General features: G+C 32.9%; 6 protein-coding genes across 8 annotated transcripts; 3 read left to right on the forward strand and 3 right to left on the reverse strand.

Annotated features, from left to right (window-relative positions):
* The first annotated feature begins 85 nt into the window (after positions 1–85).
* LOC124412878 (arginase, hepatic) lies at positions 86–2,980 on the forward strand. 2 transcript variants are annotated; one of them, XM_046893073.1, is made up of 8 exons: positions 86–122; positions 232–385; positions 1,042–1,114; positions 1,226–1,428; positions 1,551–1,714; positions 1,869–1,984; positions 2,231–2,353; positions 2,460–2,980. In XM_046893073.1, exons 2-8 carry the CDS (start codon positions 278–280, stop codon positions 2,693–2,695), a joined length of 1,023 nt encoding a protein of 340 aa, XP_046749029.1. In that variant the 5' UTR covers positions 86–122; positions 232–277; the 3' UTR covers positions 2,696–2,980. The 2 variants fall into 2 exon arrangements, with proteins under 2 accessions (XP_046749029.1, XP_046749030.1); XM_046893074.1 differs by lacking the exon at positions 86–122 and having other exon boundaries at positions 249–527.
* Positions 2,981–3,233: 253 nt separating this feature from the next.
* On the reverse strand, positions 3,234–6,163 carry LOC124412879 (GPN-loop GTPase 2). Of its 2 annotated transcripts, none has more exons than XM_046893075.1 (7): positions 5,915–6,163; positions 5,724–5,822; positions 5,318–5,660; positions 4,672–4,877; positions 4,320–4,434; positions 3,749–3,944; positions 3,234–3,595 (listed from the first exon to the last, which is right to left on the reverse strand). In XM_046893075.1, exons 3-7 carry the CDS (start codon positions 5,436–5,438, stop codon positions 3,358–3,360), a joined length of 876 nt encoding a protein of 291 aa, XP_046749031.1. In that variant the 5' UTR covers positions 5,439–5,660; positions 5,724–5,822; positions 5,915–6,163; the 3' UTR covers positions 3,234–3,357. The 2 variants fall into 2 exon arrangements, with proteins under 2 accessions (XP_046749031.1, XP_046749032.1); XM_046893076.1 differs by having other exon boundaries at positions 5,318–5,670.
* On the reverse strand, positions 5,495–6,054 carry LOC124413619 (proteasome assembly chaperone 3-like). The gene is made up of 3 exons (XM_046894340.1): positions 5,915–6,054; positions 5,724–5,822; positions 5,495–5,660 (listed from the first exon to the last, which is right to left on the reverse strand). Exons 1-3 carry the CDS (start codon positions 6,052–6,054, stop codon positions 5,495–5,497), a joined length of 405 nt encoding a protein of 134 aa, XP_046750296.1.
* Positions 6,164–6,560: 397 nt separating the features above from the next.
* Positions 6,561–8,984, forward strand: LOC124412906 (phosphomevalonate kinase). Its single transcript, XM_046893115.1, has 5 exons — positions 6,561–6,714; positions 7,000–7,205; positions 8,069–8,218; positions 8,331–8,466; positions 8,932–8,984. The coding sequence occupies exons 1-4, from the start codon at positions 6,575–6,577 to the stop codon at positions 8,450–8,452; spliced, it is 618 nt and encodes a 205-aa protein (XP_046749071.1). The 5' UTR covers positions 6,561–6,574; the 3' UTR covers positions 8,453–8,466; positions 8,932–8,984.
* Positions 8,985–10,193: 1,209 nt separating this feature from the next.
* On the reverse strand, positions 10,194–13,665 carry LOC124412905 (N-alpha-acetyltransferase 30). The gene is made up of 3 exons (XM_046893114.1): positions 12,775–13,665; positions 12,022–12,200; positions 10,194–11,325 (listed from the first exon to the last, which is right to left on the reverse strand). The coding sequence occupies exons 1-3, from the start codon at positions 13,052–13,054 to the stop codon at positions 11,008–11,010; spliced, it is 777 nt and encodes a 258-aa protein (XP_046749070.1). The 5' UTR covers positions 13,055–13,665; the 3' UTR covers positions 10,194–11,007.
* Positions 13,666–15,509: 1,844 nt separating this feature from the next.
* LOC124412899 lies at positions 15,510–24,158 on the forward strand. The gene is made up of 11 exons (XM_046893099.1): positions 15,510–15,557; positions 15,799–15,860; positions 16,916–16,947; positions 17,153–17,241; positions 17,763–18,658; positions 18,718–19,498; positions 19,562–19,991; positions 20,208–20,347; positions 20,429–20,580; positions 20,724–21,146; positions 21,456–24,158. The coding sequence occupies exons 4-11, from the start codon at positions 17,173–17,175 to the stop codon at positions 23,473–23,475; spliced, it is 4,911 nt and encodes a 1,636-aa protein (XP_046749055.1). The 5' UTR covers positions 15,510–15,557; positions 15,799–15,860; positions 16,916–16,947; positions 17,153–17,172; the 3' UTR covers positions 23,476–24,158.
* The last annotated feature ends 71 nt before the right edge of the window (positions 24,159–24,229 follow it).

The following is a 24,229-nucleotide window of genomic DNA, read 5'->3' on the forward strand; positions in this document are numbered from 1 at the left end:
TAACAGTTGTTTGTTATGTTTTCTTTATCTGCCATTCCATCATAACTTCTACTTTTCTACTTTATACTTTTTTTTCTACTATTACTACGCGCAATGTGATAATTAGATTTCAAGTTCAATAAGTAATACATTATAATGGGTACATTGCAAAATCATAGAAGGACAACCCAATTATCATATCAGAAATTCAAGGTCGTAGGCCGTCAAACTTTATATACTTATTAATTTCAGACAAGATATCAGCCTGAGTACCAACCAAGAATCTTCATACAGCAAGATGTTTTCGCACGCTAAACATATTACAAGACAAGTTGTAAAACGATATTATGGAAAACTGAGTTCTGGAAAAGTCGGCATAGTGGGTGTACCTTTTGAGGCAGGGCAAGTGCGTTTCAAAAACAGTTTCTTTAACTAAATTATGTTTTATATTAGTCACACAGTTACAACAATGCTATTTATTCCAAGTTTACTTACTATGTCGCCGTCTTTAACCATTTATGGAGTATTTGATAGTAGAAATATCATCAGTAAGTTCCTGCGAAAAACGGTTTGATATTTTAATGAGCCAAATGTATATTTTTGGCTATCTAGATTGGTCGCGATTTTTTTATTTTCAAGTAATAAGCTGACGTTATTTCCTTCTTGATTCGTTTTTTATTTGTGATCATGTATTCCCGAAGTTGTTTCAGATAATTAACTACAAACAAGAGTGTGAGGTCGTAAATCTACAACAATTACACCACACAATGATAATATGTAAAATATTACAGACTTGATTATTTCTTTGTAAGCAAGAATTAATTATTCTTTGTCAATTTATGTCTTCTCAGTGAATATATTTCTGGGGAATCAACCCTCGGTTATTCGGAATGATATTCTTGTAAAGAAATTTCAAAATTAAAGATACTCATCAATATTCGATAACTCATGTTATGCTTATTTTGAAATCTGGATTTCAGTAAAATATAAAATTAGTATTTATCCATTAAATTGTATCGGAAATTCAAGTTATTAATTATATAACTGAACGTCTTTGCTTAGGAAAAAGTTGGAGTTGCAAAAGGCCCACATGTGATCAGAGCTGCAGGGCTGGTTAAGGAATTAGAAACTTTGGGTAAATACAAATTTTAGCCAAGATTGTAATTATTTAAATAACCATTGTTACTCTCCGATCTGCAGTCAGATATTGTAAAATATTATAATTGGATTATATCTAACAATGTAGGAATTGACATCAAAGATTATGGTGACCTATCTTATGAAGTTGAGGATGTGGCAGTAAATAACATGACACACTTAGGTCATTTCGCGGGCTGTACTAAGTGCCTATCAGAAAAGGTGGAAGAGATTTTAAATGATGGCAGACAAGTATTAACTCTTGGTGGTGACCATAGTCTTGGCGTAGGGAGTATAGATGCTCATGTTAAAGTACGTACTTAGCGTTCGCTTTAATTAATGATTGAGCTAACACTCAAATTTTGAATCTCGTTACCACTAACGAAGACTCTTGCTATGTGACAAATATTTGAAATATAAACTTTGTTTTGCAGGTCAAGAAAAACGTGGCGGTATTGTGGATAGATGCACACGCAGATCTCAATACAAATGCAACTAGTGAAAGTGGCAATGTGCATGGTATGCCAGTAGCACTGCTGACTAAAGAGTTATCCGATTATTGGCCATATTTACCTGGTATGGATTGGCAAAAACCTGTGTAAGTATGAATCTTCTTTATTGTACTTGGCACAAGATTGATCAATTGTTATGACCCAATGATATGTAAACCTGATTCATAGATATAAATCAATGCCTATCTGGAGAACTTTTCTGCCTGAAAGTCATAGGTTTACAAGTTTGAATAATTTCAGATTATCCATAAAAAATGTCGGATATATTGGTTTGAGGTCTGTGGATCGCTACGAAAGACTGGTAATCGAAAAATTTGGGATCAATGCCTATGGAATCAGAGATGTTGAACAATACGGTAATGCTCTATATCTTAGTATTTTCAAACTTGCTTTCAGACATTTTTACAAATAAGAATAAAATCTCAAGAATTTCTCAAATTTATTATACTATTTATATTCATACTACATCCCAATCAAGCTGAAATTTAAAGTGTCTGACTTATCTGAAATGAGAAATGTACTTTAAGATAAATAAATCATTTTTCATTTTCAGTGGGTAAAATCATCTCTACTTTGTAAAATAATTTGACTGATTTTTTTAGGTATACATGATGTTGTACACATGGCATTGTCCAAAGTAGATCCAGAAAATAACAAATCGATACATGTCAGCTTTGACATCGACTCACTCGATCCTTTGGAAGCTCCAAGCACTGGAACCCCAGGTAGTAACAGATATATTATGTGAACAAAATGAGTGTTTGATGAAGCCATGAATTTTGTCAGTATTAAAAAATGGTACATGTTAGTTGACGATTATTTTCTTCACAGTCCGCGGAGGTCTTACTTTGAGAGAAGGGATTCACTTGATGGAGGAAATCTATAATACGGGTCGACTAAACGCTGTAGATTTAGTGGAAGTCAATCCACACATCGGTACCGAACGTGATGTTACAAAAACAGTCGAAGCTGCAATCCAAATTATTCAAGCAGCCTTTGGATATAACAGGCGTGGACTCAAAGTTCCTGCAGGAATTGATGATATACCATTGCAAACGTTCAAGTAATTAATCAGGATGTTGTCCATAACTATGCTATCAATAATACCTACTTTTTCCATTAACTGTCAGATTAACAGGTGAAAAAAGTAATACTCGCATTATCATAAATTCTTCAAGGGTATTGTAAATAACTGATTGGTAGCACACCTGAACATCGAGCATTTCAATATTGTGTGTAATGACAGCCTTTTGTCAATTCAAGATCAACTGTTAAAAGATATTTACATTATCCAACTGGTATGTACTAATTAATGTCTCATCACCATTTAGCCCACACCTTCTGAAGTTCTTGTGAGTTCACGCAAATACTAATTTATAAACGTCTATTCTTGAGTAGCTTTATAAGTCTTTTGTTACAATACAAGACTGCACAATCGTAAAACAAATTAGAACTTTTTTCCAGGTGATTGCTTTCACAGATTTTATTGACTATTCCATACATTCAGACATAAAGAGGTAAATGATACATCTTCGATTTAACTGTACATTTGAAACTATTTCATAAGCAAGTAAAATAATAAAAGAGAATTTACTTAATTGAATTTTATCATCATTTACATCTAAAATTCGTACATCTTAAAAGCCATTCCAGTAGAATATCCAATTACTTTTTTTTTGTATAAAAATATTTTCAAATTGTTTGTAAATTAATGCATTTGGAAACCAGTCTAGAGGTAATTATCAATCGTAGACATTTTTTCAGTTTCACTAATGGCACCAATAGCACATGCAAGTAATGTTTGAATGTCTTTTGGTTCGTTGCCGCCAAAAATGTAACCGTTTGCTTTATCTACTGCATTCTTTACTTGCAATAGAAGAGACTGATTGGAGATATCTAATGGTATAAAACTTACCAAGCTGTAATCTTCAACCAGTGAAACCAATGCGGCATTCAACTTTTTATACCTGCAAATTAATTATAGTATTAACCACAGGTCTTTGAAATACTTGCTTCTCGGAAAAATATTTAAAGTTCGTATGTCCACGTTTTTTTGGTTTGTTTACATAAATGAAAATGATCTGGAACCCATCGCTATGTAATCACAAATGAATAATTACTTTGAAGTGAAGGGGTCTTCATTGAGCTTTTCCAAAAGATATTGTAAATCAAGAACTTCCGTATAAAATTCAAAATTAAATGCCAAGCGATCACTGAATTTCTTCATTTCATCTATCTTCGTCAAAACGTTTATGTGGGGTAATCCTATATGTAACATTGTGCTGGTGCAGAGCATTAATGATGACAAATATTTTCCTGTAATAATAACAAAACAACTATAAATCTTTCACTAAATAATCCTGCATTGATAAGTAAGTCACTCGAAAAGTTTTGCAAAATGAGCGTACTCTGAACAGTTTTTCGAAATAAATTGCCCGACATTGAATACATTTCTCCGTGCATCGAAACCAGTCACTAAACCAACCATCTACTTTTCTTTCAGAATATCGGCGCAAATTCTGACCCTTTCTGCAAAAAGCTTAGTTTCGCTGGAAAAATGTCTTCGTTACAGCTGTTTTTCGTCAGAATTTTTGTGTTTTCTCGCTGTACCAGAGCATGCTGTCATCAAGATCACGATATGCACATATTGCAAAACTTCGCGAGTGACCTAAGTAATAAAAAATTACCTACCTGGATCACTACAGTGATGTGAATCGATTAGGTGTACGCAACACAGTCTAACAAGATTTTGCTCCAATCTCTCTGCTATTCGACTAATTGATTTGTGATGTGTATATAGCTCTACCTTAAATTTCAAATTATTATCTTGCATTGAATATATTGTACAGATATTACGACGTGTCAAAACAAATGGATATATACATAATTTCTTTAAATACCCCATTCTGCGACTAAGATGCATAAAGACTTAAATATTGCTTTCTCTTGAAAAAGAACGACCATTTAGAAAATTAAAGGTCGGCATTTCGCTATAAAATTGGGGAGAAGAACTTCATTTACAAAACGTTTAACATCAACATACTTGGCCCGGGCAATCGATGATCAAGTAGTAATCTTTGAGATTAAGAATTTTTTCAATCAACCAATTCACATTTGCTTCTAAAAACTCCATGCAGTAAATCAGGGCACCGTTTGGTCCTAGTCTGTAAGTAGTCATTACTTCGTCGTGCTTAATCAGCTCCGAAATGTCCACCGATGGGACATACTTCATGTTTTCATTCGCCGGATCTAAGTGCAGTCACAAGGAATAGAAAATAACATAACTATTGAATGTTTAAATTTTTAAAGTTTGTATTGAACTAGAGATTTGAATAACTAGTAGGAATTCATGAATGTTTTCAGAAATCGTGTCAGTAAACAATAAATGAAAACTTTTTTTGAACTCCTTGTGATAATGAAGCGCTCATTTGTTCATGAAAATTGAAAAATTATTTCTGCTTGTATATCGAATAGAAAAAAAAAAACACAAGTTACTGAAAATAGATATAATTCCATTCTTTGCTTTGAACTTCTTTGAAATTTTATCCAATGTAAGAACAAGATAGGATGAGCATAATTTATGAAACGCAGATAGAATTGAGAAACAATTCTGTGGCAATTTTAATGATTTCAAAATGTACTTGGAGTTTTTAGGCTGAGTAGAGTCAATAATATTAACCAATCCTCACCAATGTTAATAACAGCAACTTTTCTACCCAGTTTTGTCAAAAAATTTGACATTCCATGGCAAAAAGTAGTTTTTCCACTGCCAGGTGGGCCAATTACTAATTGTCCAAATATCGAGGTCATTGTGTTATAAATGAGGAATCGATGAATGAAGATTCTTCAATTTACAAGAAGAAGAATCACAAAGACTGTATTTTCTTGATAGCAGCCACTATATGTTTCACAGTTTCTACTCCATAATCTTTTAAGCAAATTGATATTAGCAATGGCTTTTCCGTATCTATCTGCTCAGCAATGTACCGGACTGCTACGTGTATTTGATCATCATCCTTACCCAGTATGGTTCTGCAATAAACTTTCTCTGTATATCAAGTAATCCTAATCACTAGCGGTGACTTAAATACATACTTTACTGTGTAAACGGCGCTCTTGGCAGCTTCTTCTTTGGTCACAGTAAGTATGGAACCAAATTTTTCAAACTGAGTAATAATCAAGAACATACGATTCCTGAAAAAGATTTAAAAAAAAGTAATTGATATTGTTTTGTTGTTAAAGTACGCTCGACGTTACTGTCTCACTATCTTTGGCGAATTCTCTACCTGTAATTTTTTATTACGATATCGGTGTGTACGCCACTGATCACGACCCCCGCAGATTTGTCTTTACTCGCAAACGTTAAATTCGGACTCGTTGCAGCCACATCGGCTTCTAGGTTAACTTCGCTGTCAACGAGAGACATGTTATTGACGCATTCTGATAACAGGTAAATTGATTTATACTGTAGCCAAATTTGCAAAATTCTTCGTTGATTTCACAGCACTCATCCGATCAAGAATTCTCGGCGCTTTAGAATAAGCCCAACACGCTACCTATAAGTTGTCTGTGCACGCTACAATCTCAAAACAGGTAGGGTAGCCATAGACAGAGACAATACAGAACGTGTAGCGCGTTGAAATTTTCAATGCACGAGAAAAAACTAGTGATACCGCGGGAGGGATACGTTACGTTATCGAAAATGTGAACAAATACAGTACGGGTGGGTATGTATGTATGTATGTATTATGTATGTATGATGTGTGTACGCCATACGCATGATGTAGGTTATGTTTATGTATCTCTCGATCGCAGCGCCACCTGGATTTTTCGTCAATAGTGGAGTCAGTGCCTGCTATTGAAATTCTGCCTGAGTTGCAAGGTAAGAGCGTGGTTGCAAACCTGTGAATGGTAACACACACGTACAGCTTTAATACTAATTGCAAATGGCGGCTGCAGGTGGTTTTGAATGCGCAGATGCTAGCAGAGATTCAACATCTGTTTCAGCGGTACCTCGTCGTATATTACTGTTCAGTGGAAAAAGAAAGTCCGGCAAGGATTACATTACTGACAAATTACAGCAAAGGTAATACAACTGTTTCAATGTAACGTGATGTAACAGCACTCATGTATGCACATGATAACTCAACGTGACTATATGAAATTTAAGTACGCTTATGAGGTTATGTCATGAAACTATAAACATGACCACAGATCGTACGTATTAATTTTCATTCGCTTATAACTTGTGCATCCATACCAGGATAATTTTCTTTTATCATTTTTACATATTCTAATTTTATTTACTTTCTCGCATTTTTCTGAAAAAAAAAAAAAAAAAAAAATTTTGTAATTTTACTCTAACCCACAGATTAAACGATTCGCAATGCGTAACAATAAAGATTTCTGGACCTATAAAAACACATTGGGCCGAAAGTTTGAACCTAGATTTAAAAGAATTACTTGGAGATGGAGAATACAAAGAGAAATACAGACAACAGATGATTGCATGGGGTGAAGATATGAGGAAAAAAGATACTGGCTACTTTTGTCGAGCTGCTATCGATATGTATAATGGTAATATCTCCTTACCATTCTCTTACAAATCACATTATCTACAATTTTGCTGCTTGTAAAAAAGAGGCAAACTCAGTCTCCCCGGGCTGAGCATAAGTTTGCATTATGAGTAGTAGGTGAGCATGCAAACAAGCTGAAGAAGAATATTACAAATATGAGATGTGAAAAGACCATTGCTTTCTTGTTCCATGCGATTCTTTATATAACAAGAATATATTAAGCGTTTTTTCACAAAGCACGAAATTGAGGTTTGGGTCGCATATTGTCAGATTTGTTCACGACCGTGGATGGGCATTGTACAGAAAAAGCGCTTCAATTCCTAGGAGTGTTTCTAGTAGTTAAAAGTGGTCTTTTCTCTACTTTGCGCATGCGCATTCATGGACTTACTGTACCATCATAGAAACGGGTATTTCGTGTATGGAAAATACGTATGAAAAAACGCGTCGAACATGCTTGCGTTATATAAAAATCTTTTTGCATCACCTTCTCTGAAACATTGATTTTTGAAGCCTATAGAGTGTACGTAAAATGCCCCTTTCCCAATCAATGTGAAAAAGAAATCCTTTCAGATGATTTTCAGCATTACAGTTTTTTCAGGTAACTCTTCACACTACCAGTGATGTCACAAAGTGTGGCTCAACTTTCTACATCTTTCAAATTATCCTATTCCATTCATCTGCTTCTGAAATCAAACTTTCCTTCATAGGTGTTGCACAAAATAGTATATATTAGACCGTCGCCTTGGCTGATGCTGTGTTCACAACAGTGCTTTGTGGAAATCACCTAGTTTCCGCATTTGTAACACGATATATTACTTCATAATTGAAGTTTTGTTATGTGATGATATATTCTTTTTTTTTCAGCTCATAATATACCCATATGGATAGTCAGTGATATAAGACGGAAAACTGATATTCAATGGTTCGTTGAAAATTTTGGCAACGCTTGTAAAACTGTGAGAATTATTGCTAATGATGGAGTCAGGACAAAACGAGGATGGATCTTCACGCCAGGTCAGTGAATATGATAAGGAATTTCTGGTTATCAATTTAATTTACCTTTTGCGTGATGGATATACATTGTCTCAGTAAATTGTATATAATTTGGTAAACTTTATTTTTGTAGGTATAGACGATGCAGAGTCTGAATGTGATTTAGACGACATAAATAATTGGGACTTGGAAGTTTTCAACAATGATTCCAAAATTGATGATATTTTGAACAATATCATCAGCCTGATAAATTGATCTAGTTTTTCAATGTAGGTAGTGCAGACTTATACATAATTCGCATGAATGCATTTTCGAGTTAGAATTCCTACAATCCGTTATTATCAAATTTCCCGACTTTTTCAAGTTAACCAGACCAAACATCGACATTTAAGAAGCAATTTTAGAAACTCTGGATACACATTATTGACAGAAAAAATTGTATTTCAAATAAAACTCGTGAATGCTTGTGAAACAGTTTTTTGTATTTTCAGAATTGCAGCGAAGTAATAAATCTTCGGCAAATCATGAAGCAAATAGAATCTAATGCAAAGCAATGTCCATAAAGCAAGTCTTTCTATTACATACTAAAGATTCTTCACCAGATTCCCTTATCTTTTCTAGTTTTATTAGTTGCTAACAACTCTGCCAGTATATTCCCATGACAATATAAAATAAACAATTTACTACCAACAGTAATAAATATATTGAGTAACAAGAAAATCTTCAATTTGTAGTGCCAAAATGTCGAAATACAATCAAGAAGCTGTCTTAAAATGACTAGGAAAACGAAAACTGCAGTCGTCAGCCTGTCCTGCCAGAACGAACCTCTGATCATACTTCTGCAAATTCTAAAGTCAAATATGTCATAGAAGGTGTCTCTGGATAATTCTGTGAAAATATTTATTTTTACATTGGAATATAAATTGTGGTTCAATTTCAAAATAGACAATTCGAAGGCAGATAATTTGTTGCGTAATCAGTAGGATGAAATTCTACAACTAAAGTAGGGTTGAAAAAATTTCATTGGAAAAGTAAATCCACTACTCACTGGCAACTGATGATTAAGTGGAATTCTTTAATTCCTAAATAGCGTTGCCTAGAAGCACTGCTCATTACTTAGGTTGTCCATTGGGAGATACCCCTTTACACTTGACACTGCTTCGTCTTTGTCCTTGTGACTTCTGTATGAGTTTTTGGGTCCAATATTTAGAAGTGCTGCATCTGTAAGCACAAAAATCGATTCTATTAATCGTATTCACCACAAATTTCCCAGTTTATATTTGATTCAGAAATTATGTTCAAAGTATCAAAGAACTGTACGAAAAAATGAAAAAGCGGCACGTTTGACTCAATCATTGGAATTGGCGATGCACCTTCTGTTACCATGTACAGTGTATAATCGCAAATATATTTTTATATTTAGTTATTTGATTCTCAGATTTGATCAACCCTGCTTTATACTTCTTGGTGACTATTATTTTGGAACATTGGAAAAAAAGTACATAGCACTGTGTAAGATAAGCACAGTGGTATTTTCAATTGTTCAACCACCAAACTTTTATTGTAAAATCATTGAAATCAACTGAATATTTATGCTAATCGTGCTAAGCAACCTCCTTATTGACATATGATATGAGAATAGAACACGCGCGATTTAACTGATCAACACCCAAATTATGGAACTACGCATGATATGTATTAATACGTTATCAATAAATTATCTGTTATAGATTTGTATGTAATTCACGATTTATGATTAGGGAAATTATGACAGGAGCAACTTACCTACTTGTGACTCATGAAAAGTTATACACTCAACTGTACGGAAGGTTAAAAATGAAATTTCTATTTTACAAATAACAGTTGGTCTTACATTTCATATCTGAGGACAAACAGAACGAAACCACTGAGCATTTATATTTGAAATTGGTTTTTGATGCCAGAGAACCAACAGACAATTGTATGTAATACCTTGTCAGATTATAAAGCAAGTGTATACGTATGTAAAAACATTTACGCATTTTTATTAACATTTTTTACATTTTTTCTTGTTTTCCCTTTCATTTCTTCTCCTGTCTCTGTTTAAATAGTTACATTACAATCTTTTTGTGAAACTTTTCATACAAATGTGTGTATCATTGATAAACAGCAATCTGTACATTCCATTCACAGAATTAATGCGCACTTAACTTTGGAATTTTCATTCCATAAACGATAATTTTTATATTTTATCATATAATATATAAATATCGGACCTTCTCTTTCAACCATGTGATTATTAACTTGAAAAATTTCTCCTGTTCCGTTATTTCTTCACTTCTGAGTTCCAACTGACAACAGATATTTGGTTGCATACTTAATTCAAACTATTATACCTTGACGCAAGAAAATATAAATACAATAGATTAGTTTCAGTACGACTGTCACAGTCTTATTTTATAGACTTAATTTTTATCTTTTGTCAAGTCAGACTGTAACTTTGAATCTGTAATATTATGATACAACGTTAACATCAGAGAGGTTTTTGCCTATTGGTTATTTAATTCAATTTTTCTAATTCAATGTCAATCTTTGAGATTGTGCAATGATTATGGTAAATTTTTAATATCTGTTATAATGTAGAGATGCATTACGAAATTCAAGCAATTAAATTGTACATTATGATGTTTGTTCAACAAGAAATAATATGATACAAAATTTTCAACCTGTCTGGTGTTGACGTTTAGCGTCAATTCGAATCGTGCAAAGTTTGCTCGATTCAATTATGCAGTTATTTTGAGTTCCTATAGGCATAAAGTTGTGGTTGAATTTCATCTCAGCCAAAGTTTCAATCGCAAGGCATCTACACCGTTTAAATAATATCGAAATAATCGTTTGTCTCGAACAAAACCTAAATTTTCATACAATCGAAGCGCTGGTCGATTAGTTATTTCCGTTTCTAAAACTACTTCGTCAGCGTCATCAGCTACCATTGCTTGAATCGCCCGTCTCACAAGGTTGGAACCAATTTTGCGCTTACGGTATTTCACGTCTACCGCAAGCATTGCAATGTATCCGCGCTTTATCACTTTTCTGTGGATATCTAGCTTGCAAACAATTGCCCCAACACACTCCTCTTCGTGCATAGCCTTTGAAAAGAAAGAAAACACGGAACCATTATGTCACGGACGTAAATTATTCAACTTTTGTAGGTAGTGAAATGTAATGTTATAATAAGTTACAAATTAAATCCCCTGCATTGATTCTCCTACTTTGCTTTTAGAGTTAACAAGCATCTTCATCTCATTTTCAGAGTAGGAAAGCCAAATATTTTAAGCTAGATTGAGCACATATTCCTCAGAATTATATCTTTTTGTCTTGCTAATAATCGATTCTACGCAAACACAAATAAGTCATGATTTTTATACGTTTAATAGTTTTTCAATTTTGATGTGTCGGCCTGAATAGTTTGAACCGTATCTGTTGCGAGAATTTAAATAGTCGTGAAAAGTGTGTACAAAAATCTGTTTCAAAGAAGGTCTTTGCCCTCATGCTAAAGCTCATTTTCTGAAAATACTATTCAGATTACACATAACTTTAGTTAAAGTATTTGCAGGTGTACAATTTGTATCATTTTTCATGTATCCACCTTTCAAATAATAACATTTCAAATTCTAAATACTTTAGAAAGGTATATTTCTCTCAATTACGAACTGGAAGTGTTACTGAGAATGAGATAAATTAGGATTTTATATGTATATATATATTATCTATTTTTCTCAAATAATACTATTGGTAGGGATTCGTTGTAGTGATCTTGATTCATCGTCACTATGAATACGTACCAGAAAGCACAGTTTGGGCCAATTATGTATAAAATACCTATAGGTATATATTGAGTAAGGTTCGCTCAGGTCTTTCTGAATTAATTTCATAATATCTGGCATTTGGAGTTCACTCGTGTAACTAACATACATAATATCGCTGTTTTTACTTTCCATGGACGCTGTTTCCTCGACATTGTCTGTAACAATACAGAAACAAGTTTTTAGCCAATTCAATTACAGTGCGATGACAAAATATTCGTTCTAGTTAAAGATTGGAAAATACTAGTTGAAAAAGTAATCCAACATGATATATAACAGAATTAATGTGTTTTGAGCATGGATTTTTGCAAGAATTTATTTCATTCTTTCGTAAAACTTTGATTACATTTGAAATTTCTCTTAAAATGATTATACTATTGTCGGAAAGTGCTTTCTGATTAGCACGTCAAAACAATCCCAATCACCAAAAATTTCAAATCGAACATGAATTAAAAAAACTAACGAAAGATTGAAATGGATTCTTGTAAAAACTCTATAATCAGTTCTGTGATACCACACTTCAAACACCTCAAATAGCTGGACTCTGATTCTACGTTAAAAATCTGAAAGAATTTGAATATCCGACAGAGAACTTTTTTGGTGAGTCATGTAGAATTGTTATAACTAATAAAAAGTAAGGAATTTTCCAACCTGGCAAAGGTTTCTTATACGTTATTGCTGGTATATGAAAAAGGTATTAAAAATGCTCAACTATGAAGCGTAGAAACTTACCAAGTTGACTTTTATGACTAGACGCAACACCTTGGGGTACTGACACGATGCTTGATAGTTCCGAGGATTTTTTTGGCGAGTCTAAAACTCCATTTACTTGATGCAAGCCATTTGCTTGTCGTTCCTCGTTAAGATTGTCCGTTTTCAATGTAAGACGAGACTCAACGTCTTGCGATACAGTATCTATTGTCAGATTATCTTTTTTTATTTTGACATGGCCCATCTGTGCTTCATGATTAGCTATTTCCATGTTATTTTCTATGCTCGTAGACTTATTCATGTTACTTTGAAAGGTTTGTGGTTTCTGTGATTTTCTCCTTTTTTTTGGTTTACCTTGTAATTTATAAATTTTTCTTCTTAATTTTAGATAAAATATTTTTCTATTTCTCTTTTCTTCTCTTTCCAATCTGATATACACGATGACCTAGCTACCGCCTCTTTGACACACGTTTTTAACACTCTTCAGTCAAGCATACTAATGGCCATAGTTAATTTTATTTACAACACGGTGGTTTCAGTCGAATTTTCATAGTTACTGGTAGTAATAAACCTCGTTTATATGAATTTTTTAACAAAATACGGACATCCGACATACATCACTAAACGACGGACACCATATTGGATTTTCTGCAACACCAATCATGCTCAGGGTCGAAGAGCAAGGAGGGGGAGAAATGTGATCTTTTCTGCTATTGCTACTCCTGAAAGGTGAAAAAAAATCTTTAAACATTATATTCTGATTTCAAATTTCTCACCAAATTTCTCAATTTTTTCACTTTATTCTTTCTCTCAATTTATATTCAAGAATAATCATCTTACTGTTTCGGACGAATACTCTTGTCGTCTGTACTCAAGGCCTGCGCGATATAATACGCATAGGTAAATGAAATTTTGAAATATCTTCATTTTCACGGTAAACAATAAGACAGTAAAAATAATAAACTATTCTTGCGAATTATTACGTTTTAACAATAGTTTGAATTCAGATGTCAGTACTTCTCTGACTGAATTATTCTTGGCATCGGACTGTGATGGCCTCGCATACATAACCTAAATAAATGTCAACAATTTTTTCTCGTCCGTTTATTCGATATCTCTTTATTTTGAGCTATCGCGGTAAAATCTTGCCACATTCAAATACTATCGGTCTACAGTATTTCACATATTTGATATTCACACGTTTTAAATGCTGACACCAGTAACGTAAAAAGTTGAAAATTTCCTAACCTGTCACGAATATCAACAATGCCACCCAATTCACGGCGAATTTCGCTTGTCTTGCGTAATCGAAACTATTTTGAAACTCTTCAAATACTGTTCTATTTTCGAAATCAGTAAATATAGTCTCTGGGTAACCGGCTTAATGTTCAGATGAGTTCCATGCTTTGCATCCGAACCTCTGTCACAAAATGATGCATTTAAACAATATTTGCATAGCTCATTACTGTTGCCGCATAATTTTTAACCAAATCTTATTATAACTTACCACGTGCCCTCAAGATGTACATACATACCTATATAATAATATTTTGGTTATTGTTTCGTATAATTTTTTTACCTTCCGACAATAGATTGTGATTGTTGGAAAATCTGAAATAATAGCATTGGAAAAATTTTCTTGCTATGCAATACTATTTCTTCTCCTTCAAGCTGTCTAATATTACTTTCTCTTAAGATTCTATAAGATATTCTTATGAATAACCAAAATAATTGAATATTTGGATATAATATCAAGGCCTGGCTTAAGTACGTGTTTTGTTTAACAGCCTCAAATTTCAGTTTGTCATTTCGGATTGTGACGAACAAAGTCAGAGAATACACTCTGTATACGGGAGTAAATTTTTTTTACTCATTCATACATCGCAGGCAGGCTGTTTCGTTGATAGATTGAAAATTTTCTGGACTAATAATAGCTCGAGGTTGTGTAGGCGTCGGAAGAGCTTTTCATTCGTTCAAATTCGTACAACATGAGTTGATTTTGTATTAAACATGTTGTATGCTTTTCATACAACCTTCCAAATATATAAATAAAGTTTTAAAGTTAGTCCAGACTTACTGTCCGTCGGAACTAGTCTAATAAACGCAGAAGAAACAAAGTTATTCAATATTGTCTAAATTTTGACCAATACCATTTGTCATTTGGAATTTTTTTTTTCACAATTACATATCACATTTGTTTCAATTATGTGCTCTTTATTCAGATTTACTTAGTATTCAAGTGGTTGTGAAATATTCTTTTTTTTTCCCATAGCATAGGTAAGTAATTATATTTGCAAACGTGAAATAGACATATTTAATTTATGAAATTTTCATTACTTATCATCGTTTAATATCCTAAAATCTATCTTATACATGTCACAGCAGATTTAGTTTTTAAATTTTCAAATACATGCAAAAATTGGTTTATATATTAAAATATGTAATATTATACAGCGCTTTTCAAAACTGCATCTATCAATTAGAAAGTAGTTATTCGCCACTTGAAATAATTAAAAATTTTCTTAGACTAGCCCAGAGAGAGTGAACAGTTATTTCCGTTTGTACGAAATCATATAAGACTAATCATCTTTGTACATGTTGGTTGCACACTGTAAGCTGGTTTCTTGAGTTTACATGATATTAATACCGTGTTATATTTCAGAATGTCTTTTCCAAACAAAGAGGACCGTCTGACTTGTTGGGGATATCGGGACGAGTACTGGCAATGTCTAGATAACTCAAAATCTGACTCGGAATGTAAAAAGTTCCGTGAACAATACGAGAAATTTTGCCCTGCTCAATGGGTGTGTTATTAAAACTTGCATATTCGTTTAAAATCATTTCTATGAACTTGAATTAAAGGTCAAGTGTATCTGTTTTGGTCACCTAGTGTCGTTTGACCCTATTTCCTTTGTAATATCAGTAACCATCTGATCTGATCTGATCTGATCTGATTCTAATCGGAATGCAAAGTTATATCTAATCAATATGAACTATTAGGGGTAATTTCCTTACTTATACTACTAATTTGCTTATTGATTTCAGGTGAAACATTTTGACCGTAAACGAAATTACCTTAAATTCAAGGAGCAGATTGAAAAAGAGGGGTACGTCCCTACAACGCCGGATTCAGAGAAAACTAAATAATTTTAGTTAGTTGTTTAACGTACACTAATATTGATTCAAAGTATTGTACATAGTCGAAGCTATTTAACAGTGTTAATAAAAACTTGGTTTAAAAATCAACTCTAACTATTGTGGAGAATTTAATCCGTATTGAAATATTGAATTTATTTTTTTAAACAGAATTTTGTGATAGTTATAATTATACTTACTCAAATATTTTATTCTCATACATTAAGGGGGCACATCCAAATCGAATATTTTAAAAATCGAGTTTCTTTTTATTCGGGTTTTTAAGAGTTTGAAGTATGAAGAATATTTTGTGCAAATTGCATATTCAAATTTCAAGAATTGTAGAAGTTGCGGCCGATTCGCCGAACTTTAAACTCGATTATTTTCAAACTACGTTTCCAGGTCCGTGCTAAGGATATCTCGAAAACGATAGAAGCAACTTTTACCACATTTGGATACAATGTTTTCGTACATTTTGCCTCGTTCGCTGCACATGAGTTTTTAAAAAATTTTATTATTATTTTTTTTATGGTCCAAAAAAAGCGTCAAGTTGAGGTCCAAAAAAAAAATCCATACGTACCAAACGGCTGAATATATTATATTTCAAGATCTCGCTGGAATTGTTTATATTAGATCAACCAACTGTCCAAAATCCTAGGCACCGCAAACCGTATCAGTACGGAACATGTTTTACGCCGACCACTGTAACAACGCTACAAGTGGATAAATTTTGATGATAAAATTAACGAATATACCTTAATATCTAAACTTAGAAATGAAAAGAAATGGATCGAATCGAATAAACAGTTTTTCAGATAAAAATTCTCTAATTGGATGTACCCCCTTAAGGCAAATTATCGAGTAACATCTTATTTTTTTTGTTTTGCCTTTCATACAATGATGTTGATAAAACTAATTAAAGTATAGTTCTAACAGGTACAGTTAATTACAGATAGCACAGAGTAGCCATACTGCAAGCCAGTTTATCGAGGTATGATATACTTACAAGCTACTTCCCTTTTTCCAGGATTCAGAATTCAGCTCAAAAGGGGTATCCAAGTAAGTCTGAGAAAATATAATATCGTTATTAAATTTTCGTTCGCGTAATGCATCAGAATTATAAATGTTTAGATCACTTATGTTTCTGTGATTTAATCAATCTGTGATTGTAATGTGATCTGTGTTCAGAAAAGATTTTAAAGTCATTTTTTTACACAATATAATGGCGAAGTGAATCATGTGTTTAATGATATGTTGATTTCAGATTCAGTGGTGTAATTTGCCATGGATATCGAAAAAATTTTGATGGAATTAAAAGAAAGCAAAAGAGATGGAAGTCTACAAATTTTTAGAGTTAGTATTAGTTCGATGCCATTATGAAATGTGGGATCGAATTGACATTATATCATTCGTTTTTCTATTTTTTTTTTCTGATGTATAAATCACACAAATTGTTGATGTATTTAACCCTCACAAAAATGCATCATTTATCATTTTCATATTATGAGGTGTTAGGTGCATTGAAGGATGAATGGCAAGAAAAATGATTCACTGTTGATTTGGAAATAAATGTTTTAAGCTCGAAATTGAATTAGTGTTTGTTCATTTCACTATTAATTTCACATTTTTTTTTCATTCTCATTTGTGTCAGCATAATGATAATTGTAAGTTAGACACTTGTTTCAAACATAATACATTTGATGTATCATACTTACATGTGCCAATTAGTGATGATAATAAATTAGCTTTCGTGTGTTTAGAAAAAAAATGTATCCGGGTCGAAAATAAATCTTCAAGCAAATTTATGAACACGAAATTTCCTCGTTCAAGGTAAAGATTTTGATATCTTTCCCAAAGACTTTTTTTTCTTACAGAAATTGATAACTTGCGGGTCAACTCCAATTTGTAAGCTGAAAGAAAAGGTACCAGATAATCGAGCTATGTGGCAGCCGGTTTTAATGGAACTATTGGAAATTTTGGCAAACAATCGGGACTATGGCAAAGAGCAAATTTTACTTGTCTCTCATGCGTTCTTAGTGCTGCTTTATGAGCAATATGACATTGGTGAATTCAAAAGGGTTTTGCAAACTTATTTGCAATTGGATACAAATCCCTTACATTCCTTCAATGCAGACTATGACATTGAAGATATAGATTTGTTCAAATTGCTAATTACCCATGGATACTTGCAAGTCAATCAGAAGTCGATTTATACTGGAGGAATATGTGAATTACCTTTTGAAGCATTGTATAAAAATTGTACACAATATACAAAATATACATACCTTGCTTACAAGGTATTATACGCATGGCTCCAGAGAACATCGCAGACTAATTTTTGGGAAAAGAATGATTTTATCTTTGAGAAAAAATTGGAAATCATCATCTTCTCCAATTGGAATAACTCGATAAAAGAAGTCAGCAAACAAAATTCTACCTCAATTTTCAATCAATATTTAAGAATAATGAACCAAAAGTACGAAGGATTCCTGCAGTTTCTATTTAAAGATTGCCTTGATAATATATCTTGGCTAAATGAGACTAAGTATGTCATTTTATCTGAGATATTTGACGTATGGGACAATATTAAAGTAATGGTCCAAGGAGATTTTATCTTACGTACGTTTACATGCTTGACAAAAAATTATTTGCGCAGTTCTGGTACTAGACTGTATAACATAATCTCAAATAAACTTGGTGAAACGCGATGGAAAGATGCTTTTGGATATCCCATAAGCCATATGGTTCGTCAATGGGAATCTGGGCCACAGTAAGTTTCCTCAATAATCATTATTTAGTTTTGGTAACTGATATGGAACTAATTTTCAGAAAAAATGATCAAGCTCTTCATTGGCTTTGTACTCAATGGCTTGAGCCTACAGTCAAAAAGAACCCTACGATCTTATCATTTCTATGGGATCTGAGCAAAAATACACATAATATTCTCTTTCGGTCACATCTAGAAAGAATTTTTTCTCAAACTCGTAAACTACAGGGAGTTGGAACTGTACACACTTTAATTGATCACTGCGATGAATATTTGAGATTGAACAGCTTTGCGATACACTGCCAAAAGCTCATTTGTTTTCAAAATGACAATGTGGAAAATCATTTTCTCGTCATAAAGCATTTTTTGTTCTATAATGCCACCTCTAATTCAACGTTTTTGAGACGTGGAATCATCAAATATTTTAAAATTTTTTTGTCCAACTTATTAAAATCTTGTTTTACTCAGCAACATTATAATATTAATGTATTTCCTATTTTTTATTGGCTACACCAATTTTTTTTGGATTGTTTTGAGATCGGTTCGTGTTATCAACGGAAAGTATTGGGAGTAAAGTTGTACGAAATAATTTTATTTTATATGAACGAGAGAGAAATAAGCAATGAGTTAATCAACGATCCTCGACATAGAGATGATTTGAGAAATGGGTTCAAAATGAAACAACAGTTGGAAACGCTTGGTAAATGGACCTTTACAAATAAATTGAGTCTGTTGTGGCTGCTTAAACTGATATTGGATCCTGCAACTGATGTTAGAGAAATATCTGCCCAAATTATTTTAGAACATTTCCAAAGGAGTTCTTTAAATGATTCTGAGTTAAAGGTGATGTTCTTTGACTTCATCCAAAATCGTGACTCCAGGTACTGAGACTCAAAATTTTTACAGATAATATTAGATACGGCAATAATGAAGTGCAACTCGTCTAAGTTCTATGAAACTGAAAGTGGTTCAACGCTTATTAAAATACTTTCAAAGTGGTGTCCGTTCCATGAAATAATTGCGATAAAAAAACGAGAATCGATGTTGCATGAACGTTGTGAATTTTACAAGTCGTTGACGATGCACACGAAATACACTGAATATCTTTTACACGAAGCTCATAACCAACTGGCTCACATAAAACAAGATGTTCTAAGAGCTGCAATGCAAAATTCACCATTTCATGGTACTCTAACCGCGATATTGAATGTTGGCTTTCGAAATGACTTAGAAACAGAGTTGATCACCCCAGAGTTTGCTGAAAACTTATTGGAACTTTTAGAAGATGCTGTACAGTTTTTACTATCGTTACTGTCTTCAAAATCAAGTAACCATGGTAAGTGCATATCCATAAACGAGAAGATTCAGAAATGTTTGCTGATTTTGTTTTATTGCCTTCTACAATGTAATTCGAAGTCTTCTGACCATCACGCATTAATTTGATGATACATAATCTAACAAAAATATTATGATTCCATATTGTATTGTTGCTTTGCAATTAGCACTGTTGTAAATAAGGATTATTTAACTAATTGATAATTTTATTTGGCAGATTTTTCATCTACTTTTGCAGAAATGGGATTAGCAATTGACACAACTGTAAAAGACAGTGAACTTTCCGATGACTATGACGATACCATCCTTTCACCAGCGCATCAGGTGGTTATTACTTGCATTTGGATATCACTGAAGGTAATACTGCCGTTATATGTCTAGTTTTTATTTGTTTACTCTTGGGTTCAAGTACGTTTTATTTTTTGTACTAACTTGTAGGTACTGTGCGAATTAGCTAGTGAAATCGGGATGTTAACTTACTCATATAAGACAGTGGAACGTTCTGCAAATGTGATTACTTTGGTATTAACAAAATGTCGTCATAAAGGTGCCATCGAAGCTGCCGGTATAGCAATTGGTCATTTAACTAGGTATGTCAATAAAAAATATATTTTCTCGTGTAAACTATGTTATTGTTACATTAAATGGAAATCTATACTTGTTTAAAATGATTTGATCTTCCTTTGTATGCCTACATCTACAGTGAATCTACAAAAAGTAATATTGTTTGTAGAAAATTGGTAAACGTGATAGAATACAGTATTTTACCAGAAGAATGGCTGACTAATTTAATATATGGTCACAAGAATAATCCAAATTTAACAAGACGGAGCGCCGGTTTGGCGATAATGTTTCATCGAATTGTGGCAAATGATAATAGGCATGGTAAACCACTAGTACAGATTGCAATTAGAAGTTTACTAAATTTGTTGGAGGGAACACAAGAGGTTCCAGGAAATTGTCAAGGAAACCCGAATTGTACTGCATCAAAGGAGGATAAAAACGAGGTTTATCAAGACTTACCACGTGCAAAACAATTGCATTTTATTCAGAGACTAGTTTCCGACAGCGATTTGCATGCTCAAGTTGTTCCCTACTTGGAAAGAATCACTATGGAATGTTTCAAAAATCTTCAATCTCAAATATGGACTGTTAGGTGAGCAAATTATTACCATTACAAATTAAATAGAGTATGGTCATCGGTGAAAGAGCACATCAGTATTTATATTTTTTTAGTCGCTTATTTTTACTGTACTGAACAACAACTCGATTGAATTTCATTCAGCTAATTATAAAAATAGACATTTTATTTCCACCGACTTTTAAATGTACAGTCCATCCATAACGATTTTATCCTACAGTGTATTGAAGATAAAACACTTATGTGGAGTACACATACAGGTCATTTATAAGTACGAACATGACGTTATTAACTTTTCAGCAACTATTTAATTTTTTTATTCAGGAATGCCAGTCTTCAATTATTTGGCGCAATAGTTCCGAGGATATCTGGCCCGTGTAACGGGAGTCAAACGTTGGACTTTGGAAATGGTTACTCAGTAGATCATTTTATCACCCACTATCCAGAGTTAGCAAATCATGTACTTTCGGAGTTGAAAAATGCTGTTTCCTGGGACAATAATTTGGACAATACACTGAAGAGTCATTCAGCAATTGTACCGAGCATAATTCTTTTGTCCAGGATGTCTGCGGGTGGATCTGACTTGATAGATTATTCATCAAAAACATACATTTCTAGTGTGAAGCAGAATCTAGAATTACTGTTCCGTAGTCCGATTGCTAATGTAAGAATCTTAGCAGCTAAAGCTTATGCCGCACTAGTTACATTTCCTGGGATAAGTCGAGAATGCCTCAAGTTGAAACAGGTTGTGGAAAAGATTCATCATCCAAATGATCTTCATGGTTACATGTGTGCAATAAAATACGTCAGCGACAAATTGCAGATGGAAAGCAAAAGTATCAATCCACACTGTACTACTAATAAGCTTGATACTTATTATCAACAGCAGCATTCTCCACAATCCCAGACAAATTTTACGGCTGATGATCTCTCAATTCAAAACACTTTGTCCGAACACACAGTACCAAAAAATGCAGCACAGAGTTCGTCACGAATTTCTGCAATAAAGAAATCCTGGAATGATCTGTACCAAGGTGAAATGAAAATAAACTTATGTTATGTCGTTGAAGCAATGTCTTTACTGGCGTTTGAAGACTTAGAAAGTTACAATGATATTTTTTTATTCAATGAAATTGGACAGGATGTAGACCTTATCTTAAAATCAGAAAGCAATAAGCCAGGATTTAGTGAATTTATTGTCACATCAACTCGACTCTATGTAAACTACGTGAATCGTACACGTAACATTGACCACGAAAAATTAGTTAAAATTCTCAAATCGCAGTGCACTGATCAGAGCGTGACTCTTTTAAACAACTTGAAATACGACGTACCCATTCAATATATTGTTCTGAACAATATTCTGCAAGTGTTTCCTGATTGTAACGAGGCTCTATTAGATGCAACGATTCGTTACTTAAGCGAATCTATTAGAAATTCTTCAATTTTCTCTACCATTCCAGTCAGAATTGGAGATGAACCAGCAGTGCTATGTTTTTCACAGTTCTCATTACATAATCATGAAGTTAAGAATAAGGTGCATCAATTAAAGCAGAAGATTAAAGAAGATAGAAAATATTGGAAGTTGGAATTATTTTGTCATTTTCTAATTAATACACTCGACTTTGACAGTGCCGCAATCAATGATTTAGAACTTTACTGCTTCGCCAAATCTGTTGACAGTGATGAAATTGTCCGCAAAATAGCAATTGATTGTACATCGTGTTTGTTGTTGCATTTTCCAAAAATTGAAAATGGTAATAAATTAAAAATCCTAAGGCTGTATTTAAATTTTCTGAAGGACGAGATATCAGACATAAGGGAATTAGCCAGATCTAATATTGCAAAATTCTTTGATAGTAATATTGCTGATCACCGTATACAGCTATTTGGTGAGACTCTGTATTATAAAATTTTAAATGAGATTATTATGAATAAGACTAAGCATGCTACTTTTTCGATATCTGAGATAGTCAATTTTTTTTTAGAGATCTTGACATTCATAAACTGTCCAAAAGATTTCAAAGTATTAGTTGAAAGTCCATTTGATCATGAAGATGAGGCAACGTTTGCAGAGGAAATGAAACTTTTAAACATTATACATTTTAGTATTTCACATATACAGAAGAACCAATCGGTAGATAATTTAAACATAGGTGAAGATATTATTATGACAGACTCTTATAATGTAATACGGACCAGAAATCATATTCAAAGTGATGTTAGTCCAGAGTATTCTGATCTGAAAACTATACTAGATCTCAATTACAATGATTGTATGGTAGCTAAAAGAAATCTTATTCACAAATCATGCAATTCAATTCTAGAATCAGAGAAGTGTTGAAATTTCACAACAATGTATAAGAAATGGCAAGTTATAAATAAATTTTAAAGAAAGAAAGCAAGAATGTCAATAATCAAAATTACACACTGTACTTCACCAATTATTTGACTCAAAAGAATGACAGCTTACATAATTTGAATGCTATCAAGGTATATCCTAAATGTAAAAGCATGATCGGTGCAAGTTAAACTGTACAAACGGACTAAAGATGTTAACGGAGTTGAATGAATGTTTTATTTGCATTTTTATTAACATTTTTTATAGTAGAATTAATGTTTAATGAATCACCAAAAAACGGTGAATTGTAAATGGTGAATTAGTAATCTGTTTAGAGAGAAGTAGTTTGAAATATGCTTATCATGATCATGAAGAAGTAACTCACATGCAACTGATATAAATGCACAATGTTAAGATTTCTTGGCTTATCATTTATTATAAATAAAATGCTTTTTTTTACACAACGATGCATTTTGCACATTCAGTATGCTCTGCAAATAAGAAATATTGTAACTAGCATATAGATTAAGAAATACAAACTTTATGATACTTAATTATTGTAGATATCATTTTTTACTTATCTCAACAATCACTCTAAACTAAAGTGACTTGGCGTCAAGTCCTAAAGTTAAAAATTGCTGTGTAATATAGTTATACAGAGTAATTCGCAGAGTAGGCCAAGTAAAGATAACAGGGAAAAAATAGCAGAAACGTGCAGATTACTAGTTTCTTTGTGTTACGAAATGTTTATGAAATG

This window comes from Diprion similis, chromosome 12 (genome assembly GCF_021155765.1).
Source record: "Diprion similis isolate iyDipSimi1 chromosome 12, iyDipSimi1.1, whole genome shotgun sequence".
Taxonomy (NCBI): domain Eukaryota; kingdom Metazoa; phylum Arthropoda; class Insecta; order Hymenoptera; family Diprionidae; genus Diprion; species Diprion similis.